Raw genomic sequence first — 19,115 nt, forward strand, 5'->3', positions numbered from 1 at the left:
AAGGCGCCCCCTTCGAGTCAGTCTTCTGTATGCCGATTACCTGCCGCCTCATACTGACCAATCACAAATGTCAAAATAAACTAAACCCCACCCTTTTGACAACACTGTCCAATTAGATTCCACAACTTTGCCCCTGTACGGAAATACCCCGCCCTTCGAGCCATTAACATGGCCGTCACCAGGGAGTGAGTCTAAAGATTTTGAGGCGAATATTATTTGTTTTTTTTTTAACATTCTTGGTAATTGATGATGACACTTGCAAGTGGTTGATGTTGCACATCTATAACGTAAGTAAACGTTGTTTTTGTTGTCTTTTTGGCATCCGGTTTCACGTAATCAGCATGGCATCATTTAACCCCTAGACCACCTCTGTAAAACCCAACCAGCTGTTTATATTATAATAAATGTTGTAATGTGTATGCATTAATGATTGTAAATGTAACAATTTTAATACTTTGATAGCAAGGTTTTATCAATCGCTTGCATGTCTTTGCATGATCAACATGGAAAATGGGAGCCGTCTTTCACATTATTTAGGATAAATCCAGCAATGCTGTGGAAATATAGTACTTATGACATGTCGATGCTACCTGTTACTTTCAGTTTTAAATTGCTCTAACCACTGACTTGTCAAGTACTCTCTGTTGTGGTCTCAATGGCAATTGAATATTTTCTGAAAAAATATGTCTACAAAACTGTTATAATTATTGTGGTTTTAAAGTTAAGACTTTGTACATGAATTCTCTGTTGATATTACAGTTTACAAAGTCTTATGAAATCTGTTTTGGGTGGCATGACCACTCACCTTTTTTTTTTTTTTTTCTTATAGGGTACAACAGGGCTAAAGGCTCTTCTTGATTTTATTTTCTCCCAAAACACTAAATAGCAACAGAAACTACCAGAGGACTTTCCTAAACACCTGTTTGTGACTATGCGCTGCTAAATATTCCTGATCCATGAGTCCACTGCATGGCATGTCTAAAGGTTGATTTTGAGGCAATTTGATCTAATTTTTAATGTGTGTATATATATATATATATATATATATATATATTAAAACACATTGTTTGTTTGTTTTTTAAAGTGGGGTGAATAGATTTGCTACAAAAGATGTTCAAAGTGGGCTCACATTGACTCATCCAATCACAACAGAGATTAGTTTGTTTATAGAATACTTGAGATATAATAAAATGCCAAATGTGTTTGAAATTAACAGGAAATGGTTGACTTTTTCTGAAGTAGTTATTTTGAGTAAGCATCATCTTAATTTGTTACTCCAAAAAGCATCTTGCTGTCTCAAAATGATTTGCATTAGTTGACAAATTTTGCACTATAACTATTGTCCCTGTGTCTGTTCTGCACAATATCACTTTGAACCCCCTAGGGGCCTTTTACCCCATGTGTTGGGTAAAAGGCTCGCTTACCACCTTTCTTTTTAAAACTGAGTTTTAATCAAAACAACCTTCCGCTCTTATTTCTTTTCACACAAATTATATTGCTCCATCAATATTCAATAAAAATAAATCATTTTTTATTTTTTTTTATTTACCTTGATAAATTTTGTGACCATGACAAAAGTGAATTTTCCTTAAGGAGTGACTTTAGCCCTGTTGTACCCTACAGTTGCCTTTATAAATCAGTTTAAACCATCTCCCCTATCTAAATGTGCTGTTTCTAGAATTATAAGATTAAAATTAAAGTATTTTGGTATTCTTTTTGACAATGGTGGTTAATGAGCCAATTTAGACTCATGAAGACAGGTAGGTTAGCTTACGGGTTTATTGATTATGTTTACCTGTCTCTAAAGAATAAGCCAAACATTTTTTCGTTTTTTCTTTTTTAGATTGTTGGCAATTAACTTTCTCTTGTGAACTAATTTTAGACCTTCAACTAATTTAAATAATAATTTAGGTTTGATAATATTGTATATAGTGATATTATTATTGAATAGCAAATGCAGATATCATTATTATTACTGCATAATTCGATTGGAAGGTAGATGTGAATTTACTTAAATTAACAGCAATAAAATCTGTAAACAGTAATCTATGTTAGGCTGTGACAGTAGGACTTCTTAACTGATTTCTCTTTCATCAGGATCTTAATTATTGAATTAACATTTTTTCCATTAAAGTTAATTAGAACTGAACATATTTACAGAGGAAAGACCCATAGCTTCATCCTTAATTCACGGTGGTCCAGGCTTTAAAGCTCTTTTTAAATTGTCCTTTGCTCTTGCCCTTATGATAATTTACCACAGTTCTTGCATAGTATCCAGAGTTTAACTGTGGTATTAGTAAGAACATGGTGATCAAAGGTAAAACCATGATCCTTATTACCACTTGTAATGGTTTCTAAAAAACAAACTATGGAATTTAAAATGATGAAAAAAAAATATCCATGTAGAGACTATAAAAAAAATGCCATAAAAATTACATGTTCCCCTAATGTACAATATTTAGTATAATTATATTTAAAGTGACATATATTTCAAATATTTCTGCCAAAACTCCATAGTTTCTACAGTTAGTGTTACTAACTGCAATGCAATAAGAATGGTGATGTGTGGATTGAAAAGAAGGTAATTACTATTGTGAATGACACAATGTTTTCCTGTTTACCTCATCACTGCTGTTTAGAATGTCGGGGCAGTTTAATCTGTTTCAATGAGCTTTGCATGGAACCTTTCAGGTTTTCATATCTGAAAACCTGGAAGAGCTGCACGGGAGGGCCAGTCCTACTCGGCTATCGGACGGCGGCCAGTGTATGCGTTGCGCAGGAGGGCCAGTCTCATTCGGCTTTTGCGCTACGCGGTTTAATCAGCTAGCGACGTTTCAACATACTTTTGGAGTAGTTGGTGTTTTCCATGCACAGCAGTAAATGGCAGCGCTTAATAAATAAGACTGGGGTAACTGATGGCCCAATGCTCGACCAGTCCACCGGGAAAATGCATGGTGGGCCAGATGGCCAGTCCATCATTGCATGTGCCTGTAGTAATTGGAAATCTTTTGTCATGTAAACACTATTTTAAATAAGATGTAATGAAATGTCCGAATTAAAGGAATTCTTATTAAAGTGATTTGTAAATGGCGTAGTGGGCTAAAGCACATAACTGGTAATCTGCTGGTTCAATCCCCACAGCCACCACCATTGTGTCCTTGAGCAAGGCACTTAACTCCAGGTTGCTCCAGAGGAATTGTCCCTGTAATAAGTGCACTGTAAGTCGCTTTGGATAAAATGTAAATATTCCCCCTTTGCTATATTGAAAGCACTACAACTTCACATTATGTGATATTTTACCTTGTGAATTTAATTGCTTTTTTTTCTTCTCCCAAATGTACAGTAATTTCAAATCAGTTGATTGCAACAGGCTCCAAAAAAGTTGAGACGGGGCAATTTATGACTAATAACAATTTGACGAGTTGAAATAACAAGGCGATGTTAAACAGGTGAGGAAATTGTGTCATAGTACTGTATACTGTGTTAGGATCCTCTAAAAGGGCAAGGATCGTTCAGTTTGTCAATTTGCTAAGAGATGCTTCAGCAAATAATCCAGCACTTTGAGAACAATGTTCCCCAAAAACAAATTGGATGGATTTTGGGCGTTTCACCCTCTACAGTGCACTATAGTTAAAAGTTTCAAGGAATCTGGTCAAATCTCAGTGCGTAAATGGCAAGACAAAAACCCAATTCTTTTTTTTCAATTTGGAATGTCCAATTCCCAATGCGCTCTAAGTCCTCGTGGTGGCGTAGTGACTCGCCTCAATCCGGGTGGCGGAGGACAAATCTCAGTTGCCTCCGCGTCTGAGACCATCAGTCCGCACATCTTATCATGTGGCTTGTTGAGTGCGTTACCGCGGAGAATAGCGCGAAGCCTCCATTCACGCTACGTCTCCACGGTAACGCGAAAGTAGAACAGTGGAACTGTGTTTTTGGTCTGAAGAGTCCACATTTCAAGTAGTTTTTGGAAAGAACAGCCATTGTGTTCTTTGGACCGAAGAGGAAAAGGACCATCCAAGCTGTTATCAGCTTCAGGTCTAAAAGCCAGTGTCTGTCATGGTGTGGAGGTGTGTCAGAGCCCACGGCATGGGTAACTTGCACATCTGTGAGGGCACAATTAATGCAGAAAGATATGTACAATTTTGGAACAACATATGCTGCCATCCATGCACCGTCTTTTCCAGGGACGTCCCTGCATTTTCCAGCAGGACAACCCAAAACCACATACTGCCCGAATTACAAGTGCATGGCCGTGTAAGCAGAGAGTGTGGGTGCTAGACTGGCCTGCCTGCAGTCCTGACCTGTCTCCAATTGAGAATGTGTGGCGCATTATGAAACGCAAAATACGGCAACAAAGGCCCTGCACAATTGTGCAACTGAAGACCTACGTAATGGACGAATGGGGGAAAATTCCAATTAAAACTTAACCAACTTGTGTCTTCAGTGCCCAAATGCTTAATAAGTGTTATTAGAAGAAATGTTGATGTTACAGAGTAGTAAACACTCGACTGTCCCAACTAATTTGGGGTGTGTTGTTATCATCTGATTTGAAATTAGTGTATGTTTTCAAAAAAAAAAATTAAATTCACAAGGTAAAACATCAGATAATGTGTTGTTGTAGTGCTTTCGATACAGCACAGGGTGAAAAGATTTACAAATCACTCTTTGTTTTTACATGGTGTAATTGTTTTTATTGTAATTTTGCATACTTTCCCAACTTTTTTGGAATTGGGGTTGAACATGGGGATTGTTTGTATTGACTGTTTGTGGAGCGCATTCCATACATGCTCGAAGCAGCATGTCTTGTGTTTTGTCTAATTGTGCAGCAGCATGTCCACATGCTAACTCCGTATGTGTATGTGCATTTGCTAGCAGTAGTAAGTCTCCGTACTTGCTCTGCAGCATCAGCAGCGTTAGCAGATCTAGTCCGCCAAGACCAATATCCTATCAGCATACCCACATTAACATGCTTTCAGAGAAGTCTTTCAGAGAGTTGTCCTGACTGAACTCTCTTAACAATCGTTTTCCCCCAAATCAGATCCCCTTGAATGTAAGAAGAGAGAAGCCACACCCTCTCACTGACTTCAGCTCCCTGGGCATCATCAACTACAGCACTGACTGCCTCCTCTCAGACTGGCAGTGCCCGCAGGTGTAGCAACTTGGAGCTGGGGGCCACAGTTGCCTTTCTCTGCCAGCAGGACTGGAATTGGGACAAGCGTCGACCGTGACTACCAGCTCTGGGCATCTCAACAGAGTATGGTGAGAGACAGTGGTTGCCATGGAGCTACAGGATAAGAAACAGGTAAGTTATTGAGATTCTTCTTAAAGCTGAAAGTGTTTACTAGACTTAGAGCACTCAGACAGTGTTCAGGGCCATTATATTCAGTTTCTTAATACCTACACTTTATACCTATGTAGAATGTAAAATTATAGTGTGCTCTAAATGCACAAACACGCAACGTATGATCTTTGAGCGTATCTGAGGCTGAGTCAAAGGTTTGTGGACCTTTTAGTTTCAGTCATAATTAAAGATATAGGCTACTATATATCATCACACCCTACAGATGTAACATAAAAACTTTTATTATAAAGTGTATATTATTCTGATATTTCATCAAAGAAGGGCACCATATGTATCCACAGATGTGTGGGCTAAGCCCTGAATATCCACTGACCCTAGAACCGTCCCCGGTCAGTAGAACAAGACATGCGTTAGGGCTGGGCATTATGACGAAATATATCGTAGCAACCATATAAAGTGTCAGTCGATAGAGATTTTGCTATATTGGGTATATCACGATATGTAAACTTCCATGTGCATGGCGTGAATGTATTTATCAGTGGGCAGGGCTTACCGTGAGACTTAGAAGGGTATGAATTGCAAACTGTTGTGCGATGAATATCACTTGTGGTAATACTAGAAATCTGTTTTATCACCTCAAAATGAATCATGCTAAAGAATATCATGAAGAATTGTTTTTTGCAAGTGGTGTTTATTTTTAATTAGGTGTTATTTTCGTTAGGTATTTTTTTACCTATGTATTATTTTCTTAGTTGCATTGCTTTGAGGAGATCTTTTTTATATATAAAATTTTATGTTAATAATAGGTCAACAACATAACTGACTGAAATGTGGCATCATGTGAAATTGAGCATTATGTTGTGTTAGTGTTTTTTTCTTTAGAATGAAGAGAAAATTATATGAGTAGTTTTCATTTATGAAGTATTTAATTCACTGACTGGATGTTCCAAATATAGGCATTACATTATTTAATTAACCAAGTTTTGGGCGCCTGGGTAGCTCAGCGAGTATTGACGCTGACTACTACTCCTGGAGTCGCGAGTTCGAATCCAGGGTGTGCTGAGTGACTCCAGCCAGGTCTCCTAAGCAACCTAATTGACCTGGTTGCTAGGGAGGGTAGAGTCACATGGGTTAACTTCCTCGTGGACGCGACTCCTGATTAGTGGTTCTAGCTCTCAATGGGGCAAGTGGTAGGTTGTGCGTGGATCGCGGAGATTAGCATGAGCCTCCACATGCTGGGAGTCTCCGCGGTGTAATGCAGAACGAGCCACATGATAAGATGCGCGGATTGACTGCCTCAGAAGCGGAGGCAACTGAGACTTGTCCTCCACCACCCGGATTGGGGTGAGTAACCGTGCCACCACGAGGACCTACTAAGTATTGGGAATTGGGTATTCCAATTTGGGGAGAAAAGGGGATAAAAAAAAATAAACAAAAATTTAACCAAGTTTTATTGAGTTTCCAGAAAAAATTACTATATTGTGATAAATATATATTGTTATCGTGATATAAAATTACTCATATCGTGATATAAGATTTTGGTCATATCGCCTACCCCTAGCATGCGTCTAGCACGTTTACATAGGAAAAAATACCCAGATGGTCGCAAAACTCCTTTGGTGTGAACAGCCACTAATGCTGCAGGATGATTTACATGTAGGGTTAGAGGTTTGTTCAAAGTATGAGCAATAGTATTATGCTTGCCTTTGGAAGCATCTCTAATGAACAGTGAGGTTTGTAAATAGAACCTTTTGTAAGTTTCAGTGAGGAAGTGCAGTTCAGTGAGGATGCTCCCAGTCCTGCCCCACCCTATCATTTCTAGGATCGTAAACTGCTGTGTTAGCTGGAATGGATGAATGCCTGGAGGGGCAGTGAGGGCACACCACACTTTTGATTCTGTCAGGGCTCCATTTTCCCCTCTATGTCCTGCCATCCCTCAATCCCTCACTTCATACTCTAATTCTGTTGCCTGCCAACCCCTCTCGCTTTGCATTTTAATTTTACACCCTTTTATTCTTTTTCTTTTCAGACTGCTTGTCGCAGCTGCCTCTGCAAAGCTCTCAGGCTAATTAAAGCCAGAATTCACAAAATCTCCTTTTTGGTTCAATCTCCTTTAGCTTAATTGTTTCAGCAGACCTTTTCTCGGTCTGCACACTGTTACCATTTGAAAGAATTGTTCATCCTTTCTATAGACAATTACATTGATTTTAGTGAGCAAAGCTTTTTTAGCTGGCAGACTACAGCAGGGTGGCTAGGACGCACCCAAAGCAGACAGTTGAATGCGCAGAGACTGTCTGTCCAGACTGTCCCCCCCCTTCAGCACCAGTGTGTGACTGGTGCTGAAACAGCAGCATACATTATCCCAACCATATTCACCCTGCAAACTCCTCTCCAACTAGCACACACACACACACACCAGTCACACATAGAGCTGGACTCTGAACAGTCTGTTGGCCACAGAGGGACTAGGAGCAACCATGATTCTGAAAAATGGGACCTGGTTCTGGAAGGATAAAGTGAGTGGATCTGTGCACACTTCCTGTGACAAACTGAGTTGGTTGTCATTTGTTTATGCCAGGGGCGGGGCTAGACATAGGGTTTAGGCCATTAGTGCCATGTCATAAAGCAAAGCTACCTACAAGTGTAAATAATTCATTTGTATGCTGATACATGGTAGGTAAAGTGGTATGATAGTTGCTTTAGGTTATGAAGGTCTTTAGTTTGAATCTCTTGAAGTCTCTTTGAACAGTCCAGTGAAACTGAAGTAAATTAAAAGTTACATTTCGGGGGCCTGGGTAGCTCAGTGGTAAAGACGCTGGCTACCACCCCTGGAGTTCGCTAGTTTGAATCCCAGGGCGTGCTGAGTGACTCCAGCCAGGTCTCCTAAGCAACCAAATTGGCCCGTTTGCTAGAGAGGGTAGAGTCACATGGGGTAACCTCCTCGTGATTGCTATAATATGGTTCGTTCTCGGTGGGGCGCGTGGTGAGTTGAGCGTGGTTGCCGTGGTGGATGGCGTGAAGCCTCCACACGCACTGTCTCCGTGGCAACGCGCTCAACAAGCCACGTGATAAGATGTGTGGGTTGATGATCTCAGACACGGAGGCAAATGGGATTCGTCCTCCACCACCTGGACTGAGGCAAATCACTACGCGACCACGAGGACTTAAAAGCACATTGGGAATTTGAGCTTTTTACTTGCTGAGCGAGTAAAAGCACATTTACTCGCTGAGCTACCCAGGCCCCCATCTTTGATTTTTAATGGGAATGACAATGAGGCTGTGAGGGATAGACTTACCATCTCTTCAATGGCACGCATGGTATAAAGCTGTAAAAAGCTCCTTGATCACATCTGATTTTCCACAACTCGTGTTGTCTGGAGTTTTTTGTCTACTGAATGTTCTTAGAAAGATATTTTTCAATGTTTTGTCCATGGAGCGATACAAAAACACTTTAAACTGCAGTACAGTCCATTGAAGAGACTGTACATCTATCCCTCACAGCCTTGTTGTCATTCCTATTAAAAATCAAAGATGGAGCTGCCATGAATAACGTTTATTTTAAGTCATGGGCGCAAAGTCAGTGGGCATGGCCATGAAGTTTTGGTATTTTCTAGCAAGCATGAGTTGCACACACACACAACTCTACAACTATGCTCAAGTGGGTTTGGCGAAATTGCTCGCACAACACGCAAATGAGCTGGGTCAAGTGCAGTTTAATTCGGAGGTTCTTCTCCGGTTATTGCACCATCTGCATCCTATTATATAGTGTACATAGTCCATTCCTTCATGCACTGGTGATATAAACAAACACAGCACATTCATAATAAGTTGGTCAAGCAAATGGGCTGTATATGAATTAGAAGAATAGAAATTTGGACGTGCGTTCTTTTGTGCATTAACTGCATCCTTGTTGAATGTCACGCATATCCTTACACACATGGAAAATATGGTTCTCGTCAGGATTTGGATGTAGGCTCAGTTAAATTATAGAGAATGTAAGTATTATTAATCATTTTCATCTGCTGACACACAAATCATGGCTAACATTAACAGTGATATCAGCCTTCCAGGTTAGGCTGTGGATTGAGGGATTCATTCAAGTGCATGTACATGTACTGATTGTTGAGTCCTATTGTCTCTAAAACATTCTGGGCTATCCAGAATAGAATCAGGGCTACAGCCTCTTCAACCCAAGTCTAGTAACACCACTTGTTTGGACTCGGCTGTCCGAGAAGCAACATTTAGCTTTTGCGTGGAAGACTTTAATCTGTTGTTGTGTGTGATTAATCCTGAGTACCGTGAACTGGTGAGAGTGCCATACTGTTAATGCATATGAACTCCTTTCGGCTCTGAGCTTGATTGTGTGATGCACTTTTCAGTAGGGTGGCCAGACATCCCGTTTTTCCCGGGACAGTCCTGTATTTAAGCATTATTTCTAGTGTCCCAGCTTATTCTGAAAAAATCATGTTTTGTCCCGTATTTCCTCTCTCCTAAAATTTCTCTATCGCCTATGCAGCTTTCTCTGTCACATGAGTATTCTAATCGTAGAATTCTAAAGGTAGCCAAGGATACGGCTTGTAAAACAAATATAATAACACCGTGTTATTTGAAGTACATCATTGGATTAAACTATCCAATCACAATCCCCCATCAGTGGATGTCCAGTTAGTGAACTGATGGAAGAGTCAGTTTGAAAGAGCACACAGATGAAATTGCAGCTGGAAAATGTCAAGGAAGCGTGCATGTACATTTAATGAGGATCTTCAAAAAGAGTTTACATTTCTAAAAAAGGAGTCACAGACAGAGCCTAGTAAAGTGAGGTGTGAGATTTGTGGAGCTCGCTTTTCCATCGCCCATGGAGGCCACACCGACACTGCACAGCATGTTCATACAAAAAAGCATGTGGATGCTGCTAAAAGTTAGTGTGCCACACCAAGTAATAGCGATTTTTTTTTTATTTATTTTTTTTTTGTGAAGCAAAGTTCCAAATCTGACAAGGTGCACGCAAGTGAAGGACTTTTTGCTTATCATTCTGTTGTGCACAGCCATAGTTTTCAGTCGGCTGACTGCACTGCAAAATTGATCAAGAAATTGTATGATCCAAAATTTTCTTCTGCCCACACCAAATCTGAAGCTGTCATATGCAACGTAATTGCTTTCATGCAGCTGGACTATCAGAAATTACTGCAGCATGGCAACTCATGTTTCTTCTCTCTTGGTCCTGCTCTTGAAAGAATACTACACATTTTCATTGGTCTGCGTGCATACTTTCTCAAGAAAAATGCCCAAAGTTTCTAAGAGACATTTTCAGTAATCCTTGCACTAAACTTTGGATTGGCTTCGCACTCAAGCAAACAGCCACTTCTAACCGTGCACTGGAGATAGTTGAGCAAGACCACATATCAGCCATAGAAGTGGCTCTGCACATTCATGACCTGAGAAAAGTCTTGCAGGCCAGGCTGGAAGAATCATTCATACCCTCTGACATTAAAAAGCAGTTGGATGCCCTGGTTGAAGCTGGTGACATGCGAGCAGATGATTTCTTTTATGCAATGTGAAACTTTTATTTAGCATCGTTAGATTACCTCCAAAATTGGAGCCGCTCATTGGAGAACACAGAAAAACTTGAGTGGGCCCTCCTGAGAGAGCCTCCAGAGTGGAAAGACATTCAGAGCAGCCTCGAACACTTCTACTCCAGAATCCCTGCTCTCAGTTTGATTGACGAAACCATGCTCTTTGATGAGTGGGCTTGCGCGAAAACATTGTCACTCATCGCATCAGTGGAACATGAACAAGACAGCCACGTCTGAGAGATGGACAGACTTTTTTTGTGAGCTGGAGAGCAAGACCATCAACTTCAAAGTCTTAGCCAAGGTCATGGTGTTTGTTTTATGCCTGCCTGGGACATCTGCATCTGTGGAGTGTGTGTTCTCATTAATGAACGCAGCATGGACACCGGATAAATCTCGACTAAGTGTAACAGTCATGAAGGCAATGCTTTTCGTACGTCTTAATTTTGGACTGGACTGCTCTGCATTTTACAATAAACTGAAAAATTGCTGCCAGTGAAAAGTACAAGGTGACAACAGTTACAGATCTAGGTAACCTGCATCTAGGTAAGGATACGTCAATGTAATTTTTGCTGGGAGGGGGCTGTCCCGTTTTCCACAAGCAGGAATCTGGTCACCCTACTTTTCAGGATCTTGAGTGGTTTCCCAATAATGGTAGTGTTGAGTCCGAGTCCAAAAGGGGCCGAGTCGGACTCGAGATCGAGTCCATAGCTGGCTGAGTCCGAAAGAATCTGTTCAAGAATTATATCTGAATTAAAATTGTAACCATAATCTAAACATCAATATTTTAAGGTTATTTTAACCTTCACAACCAAGAAAAACAATTTGTCAATATAAATGCAAAAAAGAATGATTAGTATCCTGCTGAACAAATTTCAAAGTGGTTTCAGAATGAAAGCATATGCTTTAGGTGTATTAAGACAAAACTGTCCTTCAACACACTTCTTATTGCGTTCTGTTGACATTTCAAATGTTTGTTGCTTTTCCCCTCCAATCAAACATAAGACTAAAGAAAGTGAATGCTGTGTTAGTCATTACAACCAGAGTTATTATTATTTTGAATTTTAATTTAGTTTTTATTTCTACTTCATTTTCAATTTGTCCATGCAATTTAGTTTAGTTTTATCTAAAGTTATGGGTGAAATACATATAATGTAATTAATTAAATACATTTAATGTGTTTAATTCATTTAATAAATGGTAATATTAAAACATTTAATAATCCCCATAAAATTAAATACAACAACAGAAAATAAAAACAGAAAAGATCAGATACCATTTAAAAAAATATTTATATACTACAGTACTACACTTCACACTTTTCAGTCCTCCTGCTGTGTCCAGATGTAGCCTACTTCCCTAAAGTCAAGATCAAACTCACCTTGGGCTGACGCTTTGTTCTTTTCACATTATATTTAGTATGGATAGGTGAATAGAGACTTCTCCCCTCACTTGTGTTCTTCATTGTATTTTCAGATTTTTTGCCATTGAAACGCAAGTGCCAGCTTTACAGGTAACACATAGAGGTTGCGCTACAAATTTGTGAGTTGTACAATTTCCATCTATGGTCTGTTTCATCCGTCATATTAGTTTAAATGTCAATGATACGTAGTAAATTCGATTTTGTCTCGATATAGTCTAGTTAGAATTGACTGCGTAGTAAGCGCAAGTCTGAAAAAACATGTTCTATTTAATAAATTGCAGAGTTGGGGAACATACTTTTTAAAGTGTACTTATGTTATTGATATTTCTGGATGAGAGCGGCAGAGTGTTTCTGGCGAATGGCCGAGTCTGAACTCGAGTACCCCAGCTCTAAATAATGGACCAGCGAGCGTTACTGCATGCATCCATATGTGAGCTGATGATAAATCCATGCTTGTTGATGTGTGAGAGATGCTCGCTCAGCAAGGAGGTTTTTGAATTTAGTGCAGGCACTCAGTCTCTGGATGTGGGAAAGCATAATGTTTATTTATAGCGGCGCGGGCCTCATCTACTACAAAAGGACCCCAAGCATCCCACAGATCCACTCCATAAATACTGGTAGGATAGCCAAATGTGTCAGATGGGAGAGAGAAAGAGACTTATGTTTTCTTTTTTGACCATATTAGGCCTTTTTGAGCAATCTTGTTGCCTAACTAGGCTTGAGTTGCAGTGTCTGTGTGTGTTCCCTCAGCACTTTCGGTAAAAAGAGTCAGAACTGGTGTATAAAGTTAACCACAACAAGTGATAGTGACTTGATTTGCCTATAAAGACAAGGGATAGTGACTTGATTTACCTCATGATGTTATGATGTTCTATAGCAGAGACAGCGCTCTTTGAGACCGTGAGAAAACGGCACCTTTTATTGCAAAAATAAATTAGTCCTCCTGCATTTGACTTGGTTTGGAGTTGTCCCATCTTTCTCCATGTTTGTTCATCTCTCTCACTCTCACGTGTAGCCATGTGGAGCATTGTGCACACAGATATTAACTTATCGCGATGTACGTGGAATAGAAAAATGTCCACTGTTTGACACATTATACCATTGCCACAGTATACTGTATGTCGCCATACCGCCCAGCCCTACTTTTGGGCATGGTATTGAACCATATTAAATGTTTAAATACATACTGTTTCGAAAGGATAGCCACAAGACTTTACTTTGACTGTGTTAGAATCGCTTAATTACGTTTTCTGTGCAAAGTTAAATGTCCAATCTTTCAGCTCCTGTCATGACCATGTAAAGCCGATAAACTATGAAACTTTTACGTAGTACATTCAAGGATACTAGAAAGAGACAAGACATAACTATTCATAAAGCACTGTTTACATGGAACAAATTCCACCCACTGGAAATATGATGGTAAAACGTCTGCCTAGACCTAGATATAGACTAGTCCCATCACTAAAAGTATGATTTAGACCTTCCAGCTTAAATAAAACACATTTTTGAATGAACAAATTAATAAAAGTGCTTTAACCAAAATACAAGCTTCTCATTTCTGCTTTAAGACTCCCCCGAATGCCCCATAGGCTGTCATTTAAAGGGCATTACTGTAAACAAGTTTTTTGTTTGTTGTCTGTGGTAATCAACAGCATGTCACAGATGCTGTCGTTAGACCCTATCATGTATTGAACCTGGAAAATCCTTTAACAAGCGCATTATAGAGGCTTTGTATTTCCTCTGTGACTTAAATTACTGTATTTTGTCATGCGGTCTGATTGGGTTTGGGTGGTTGGTTGGTTTTGCTCTAGGAGGAGGAGGAGGTGACTCCATTGGGACTGTCCACAGCTCAGGCTCTGTGCACCCTACGGGACCAACTAACAAACTTACTGGGGCAACACCAAAAATGTATCAGGCGCAGATCCACCATACGGGTTTGTCGAGATTCATTGCCTTTTTTGTTTATTAGCGCCAGATTATGGAATCTTAATTTAACCAGAATGTTGGAAAATCGTGATTGTTTTTTTTTTTTTTTTTTTTTGGTTGTATTTTTTGGTATTTATTTCTGGTATACAGGAGCTGTGGGCTAAGAGCTTCCTTCACCATGACAACCGGCACTCATGCTTCCATTGGCCGGGAGCTGTTCTCACACTGGTTGTGGTGGTTGGACTGTTGTGTTGTCATGGCAGTCAGCCAAAGGGCAGGTGTGTATATGCTGCATTCACACCATGTCAATTATCATAATTGTGAGTTTCTGACTAGTACATTTTTTTTGTCTTTGTCAAACTCATAATAACAAGTAACAAGTTAGGAACTTTTTATGAAAGCTCCAACTTCTCCCACTTGACCCTTGTGATTCCATGTAAAAATAACTAAATTCACAGCAGCTTCAACACTTAAAGGTAAACTGGTATCTGTACAGGTTTCTGTTTGATTTCTGTTGTTCCTTACATTTTGCAAGCGCAAAGGTGAATCAATGTATTGAATTGTGATAATGTATTTCATTATTATTACCAACAAAGATGCATAATGATCCATTTTGGTGTTGTAAGCTTTAGAAACAAATCAGTCTGAGGACGATTTGAGAGCGGATCAGAGTAGAATCTCCCAATATTAATTTTAGTAATTATGGAAATTCTGACATAATGTGAAAAGTAATGATACAAAAAAGTTTTGATTTTACAATTGAAACTGTAAGCGCATAACAGGGTTGTCACGAATTCAGTAGCCGGTACCTATGCTAGTGCAATGTCATGGTTCTCAATACCAATTTTGATACCACAGCAAAAATAGCTAATATTCTAAATAAATATTAACATATTAAATTTAAGTTATGTCACGTTGCCTTTAAAGGAATAGTTCAGCCAAAAATGAAAATTCTCATAATTTACTTACCCTCATGCATCCCAGATGTGCATTACTTTTTCTTCTGCAAAACACAAACAAAGATTTTTAAAAGAATATTTCAAATGTGTTGGCCCATACAATGCAAGTGAATGGTGACCCAGAATTTTAAAAGTCCAAAAGGGACATGCCAAGTGTCTCCAGTCAGGCTTCCTAAGCAACCAATTGGCCCAGTTTTTTACTGGAAATCTACACTTTCACTTCCACATTCAGCAACGTACTGGATTTGGCCTGGTCAAAGGTGGAGATTTATAGTAAAAAAGGATTTAAATATTGATCTGTTTCTCACCTACACCTATCACATTGCTTCAGAAGAAATGGATTTAACCACTAGAGTCATATGGATTAGTTTTATGCTGCCTTCATGTCCTTTTTGGACCTTCTGAGTTCTGGTCACCATTTACTTGCATTGTATGGACCTACAGAGCTGAGTTATTCTTCTAAAAATCTTTGTTTGTGTTCTGCAGAAGAAAGAAAGTCATACACATCAGGGATGGCATGAGGGTGAGTAAATGATAAGAGAATTTTAATTTCAATGAACTATCCCTTTAAGTGTTTCTCAATTAAGTAAACATTGCTTCAAGTTATTCAAGTAAATGGTCATAATATTAAAGAATTAAGTATATAAAAAAAACTAAGTACATAGTAATAGAAAACAAAGAAATAAATGAAGAGCAGTGAGTGTTTTCTCTTTGCATTTTCAATATTGTTGTTTGATTAATATTAACAGCACAATAGACAGTGGCAGATCTATTAGGCTGCATTTGCACTATCTAATGCACAAATCCCATACTTTGACACCTGTTTGCATTCACATAAGACCCGTTTACACGAATACCTCACCGGATGGGCATTTTTTGACTATGATGTGCATTTGACTGTTCATGTGAGCAGCTGCATTACAGCATGTACCACAGATATATATACCACACATATATATGCATATGTGGACATTTGAAAAGGGGTATTGTTAATCACACAGCATGCAGGTACCGGATTGAGTACTCGACACTACCTGTACTGTAGAAGAACTGGTATTGTTACATATTTTTTGTTTCAGTATCGACTTGTTACCAAATTACTGTTACTTTTTGAAATGCATAGTGCATAATTAAGATTATGAAACATCATCACATATTTCCACCTAAACCTTAGCTGAATTGCACTATAAGTCCAGGCTGAGCCCTCGTTTTCATGCCTCATATCAGTCAGGGCATAGTGTTGGCGAACGCGGGTGCACTCTTCCTCCTCCTGCTGTTGAACCTCTTCCTCATTGGGCAGCAGCAGAGGCTACGTACGAGTGAGATGGTGCGGAGGCTCAAATCCATCATCTCGCAGCTAAATGGTGAGCATGCTTCAGAAAGGGATGTGGATCATCTATTCATTTCCTTGAAAATTTTGTGTAATGCTAAATACTTTTTTGATATGAGTAGGAGTGGGATTTGTGTTTTTTCACATAAAAATGAAAATTATGTCTTCACTTCTCATCCTCTTGTCATTCCAAATCCATATAACTTTTTTTCATCCATGAAACACAAGGGAGAGGTTTTGCAGAATGCTGTCACAGCTGTTTTCCATGCAATGACAGCAGACAGTGACCACGGGCTGTCAAAAGGGTACATCATGAGGGTAGATGATGACAGAATTTTCATTTTTGGGTGAACTATTTCTTTTAAATGACATCTTACCTAAGTGAGTCACATATACAGTGGTGTGAAAAAGTGTTTGCCCCCTTCCTGATTTCTTATTTTTTTGCATGTTTGTCACACTTAAATGTTTCAGATCATCAAACAAGTTTAAATATTAGTCAAAGATAACAAGTAAACACAAAATGCAGTTTTTATATGAAGGTTGTTATTATTAAGGGAAAACAAAATCCAAACCTACATGGCCCTGTGTGAAAAAGTGTTTGCCCCCTAAACCTAATAACTGGTTGGGCCACCCTTAGCAGCAACAACTGCAATCAAGCGTTTGCGATAACTTGCAATGAGTCTTTTACAGTGCTGTGGAGGAATTTTGGCCCACTCATCTTTGCAGAATTGTTGTAATTCAGCCACATTGGAGGGTTTCGAGCATGAACTGCCTTTTTAAGGTCACTCCACAGCATCTCAATAGGATTCAGGTCAGGACTTTGACTAGGCCACTCCAAAGTCTTCATTTTGTTTTTCTTCAGCCATTCAGAGGTGGACTTGCTGGTGTGTTTTGGATCATTGTCCTGCTGCAGAACCCAAGTTCGCTTCAGCTTGAGGTCACGAACAGTTGGCCGGACATTCTCCTTCAGGATTTTTTGGTAGACAGCAGAATTCATTGTTCCATTTATCACAGCAAGTCTTCCAGGTCCTGAAGCAGCAAAACAGCCCCAGACCATCACACTACAACCACCATATTTTACTGTTGGTATGATGTTCTTTTTCTGAAATGCGGTGTTACTTTTACGCCAGATGTAAGGAGACACACACCTTCCAAAAAGTTCAACTTTTGTCTCGTCAGTCCACAGAGTATTTTCCCAAAAGTCTTGGGGATCATCAAGATGTTTTCTGGCAAAAACGAGACGAGCCTTAATGTTCTTTTTGCTCAGCAGTGGTTTTCGTCTTGGAACTCTGCCATGCAGGCCATTTTTGCCCAGTCTCTTTCTTATGGTGGAGTCATGAACACTGACCTTAACTGAGGCAAGTGAGGGCTGCAGTTCTTTGGATGTTGTTTTGGGGTCTTTTGTGACCTCTTGGATGAGTCGTCACTGCGTTCTTGGGGTAATTTTGGTCGGCCGGCCACTCCTGGGAAGGTTCACCACTGTTCCATGTTTTCGCCATTTGTGGATAATGGCTCTCACTGTGGTTCTCTGGAGTCCCAAAGCTTTAGAAATGGCTTTATAACCTTTTCCAGACTGATAGATCTCAATTACTTTCTTTCTCATGTGTTCCTGAATTTCTTTGGATCTCGGTATGATGTCTAGCTTTTGAAGATCTTTTGGTCTACTTCACTTTGTCAGGCAGGTCCTATTTAAGTGATTTCTTGATTGAGAACAGGTGTGGCAGTAATCAGGCCTGGGTGTGGCTAGAGAAATTGAACTCAGGTGTGATAAACCACAGTTATGTTTTAACAGGTGGGGCAAACACTTCTTCACACAGGGCCATGTAGGTTTGGATTTTGTTTTCCCTTAATAATAACAACCTTCATTTAAAAACTGCATTTTGTGTTTACTTGTGTTATCTTTGACTATTATTTAAACTTGTTTGATGATCTGAAACATTTAAGTGTGATAAACATGCAAAAAAATGAGAAATCAGGAAGGGGGCAAACACTTTTTCACATCACTGTATGAAATCAAGTAAATATTTAGTTATTCACTTTTTCTTTTGTTCATGTGCTGCCAGATTATTTGGAGAGAAGTGCAGGACATCCAATCAGATGGGCCCCCTCGCTGTACCCTGATCTCTTCACTCCCACCTCCCCTTCATGGTCACTGCACTGGACATACAGAGACGAGCAACTGGTCAATCTGCCTGTCAGCCTGCTGGTGGAGGGTGATGTCATTGCTCTAAGACCAGGCCAGGAAGCCTTTATATCTCTCAGAGGAATCAAGGTAATTTAATTGAATTGCATTTTGAATTAAATAATTTGTCTTTGATTCACTGTGTAGATTTATTAACAATACATTTATTATTTCTCATTTTGCAATAAAAATTAAAGCTTCTATAAGATGCTACACTAAATAGCCACACCAAAAGGGTATGGACGCCTAAACATCACACCTATAGGCACAACATTTCAGGTTCAACATTTCATTTCAAAACCCTGGGCATTAATAGGGAGGTGGTCCAAGTCCTTGCATTGCTGCCATAGCAGCTTCCACTCTTCTAGGAAAACTTTCCACTAGATTTTGGAATATGGTTGCAGGGATTGCTCCCATTGCCGC

At 39.5% G+C, this 19,115-nt stretch overlaps 1 protein-coding gene across 6 annotated transcripts in view; it reads left to right on the forward strand.

The window, feature by feature from the left end:
* The first annotated feature begins 157 nt into the window (after window positions 1-157).
* The window catches only part of LOC127427164 (transmembrane protein 94-like), a 50,353-nt gene continuing 31,395 nt past the window's right edge, over window positions 158-19,115 (forward strand). For 3 of the 6 annotated variants that reach the window (XM_051674598.1, XM_051674600.1, XM_051674601.1), the window contains exons 1-6: window positions 158-287; window positions 5,039-5,302; window positions 14,107-14,229; window positions 14,372-14,499; window positions 16,408-16,544; window positions 18,574-18,782. In XM_051674598.1, coding sequence (XP_051530558.1) covers window positions 5,279-5,302; window positions 14,107-14,229; window positions 14,372-14,499; window positions 16,408-16,544; window positions 18,574-18,782 — 621 coding nt within the window. In that variant the 5' untranslated portion in view covers window positions 158-287; window positions 5,039-5,278. Of the gene's footprint in view, window positions 288-829; window positions 985-5,038; window positions 5,303-14,106; window positions 14,230-14,371; window positions 14,500-16,407; window positions 16,545-16,738; window positions 16,858-18,573; window positions 18,783-19,115 lie in introns of those variants that run through there. The other 3 variants (XM_051674599.1, XM_051674602.1, XM_051674604.1) reach the window with 3 other exon arrangements.

This window comes from Myxocyprinus asiaticus, chromosome 36 (genome assembly GCF_019703515.2).
Source record: "Myxocyprinus asiaticus isolate MX2 ecotype Aquarium Trade chromosome 36, UBuf_Myxa_2, whole genome shotgun sequence".
Classification (NCBI taxonomy): Eukaryota; Metazoa; Chordata; class Actinopteri; order Cypriniformes; family Catostomidae; genus Myxocyprinus; species Myxocyprinus asiaticus.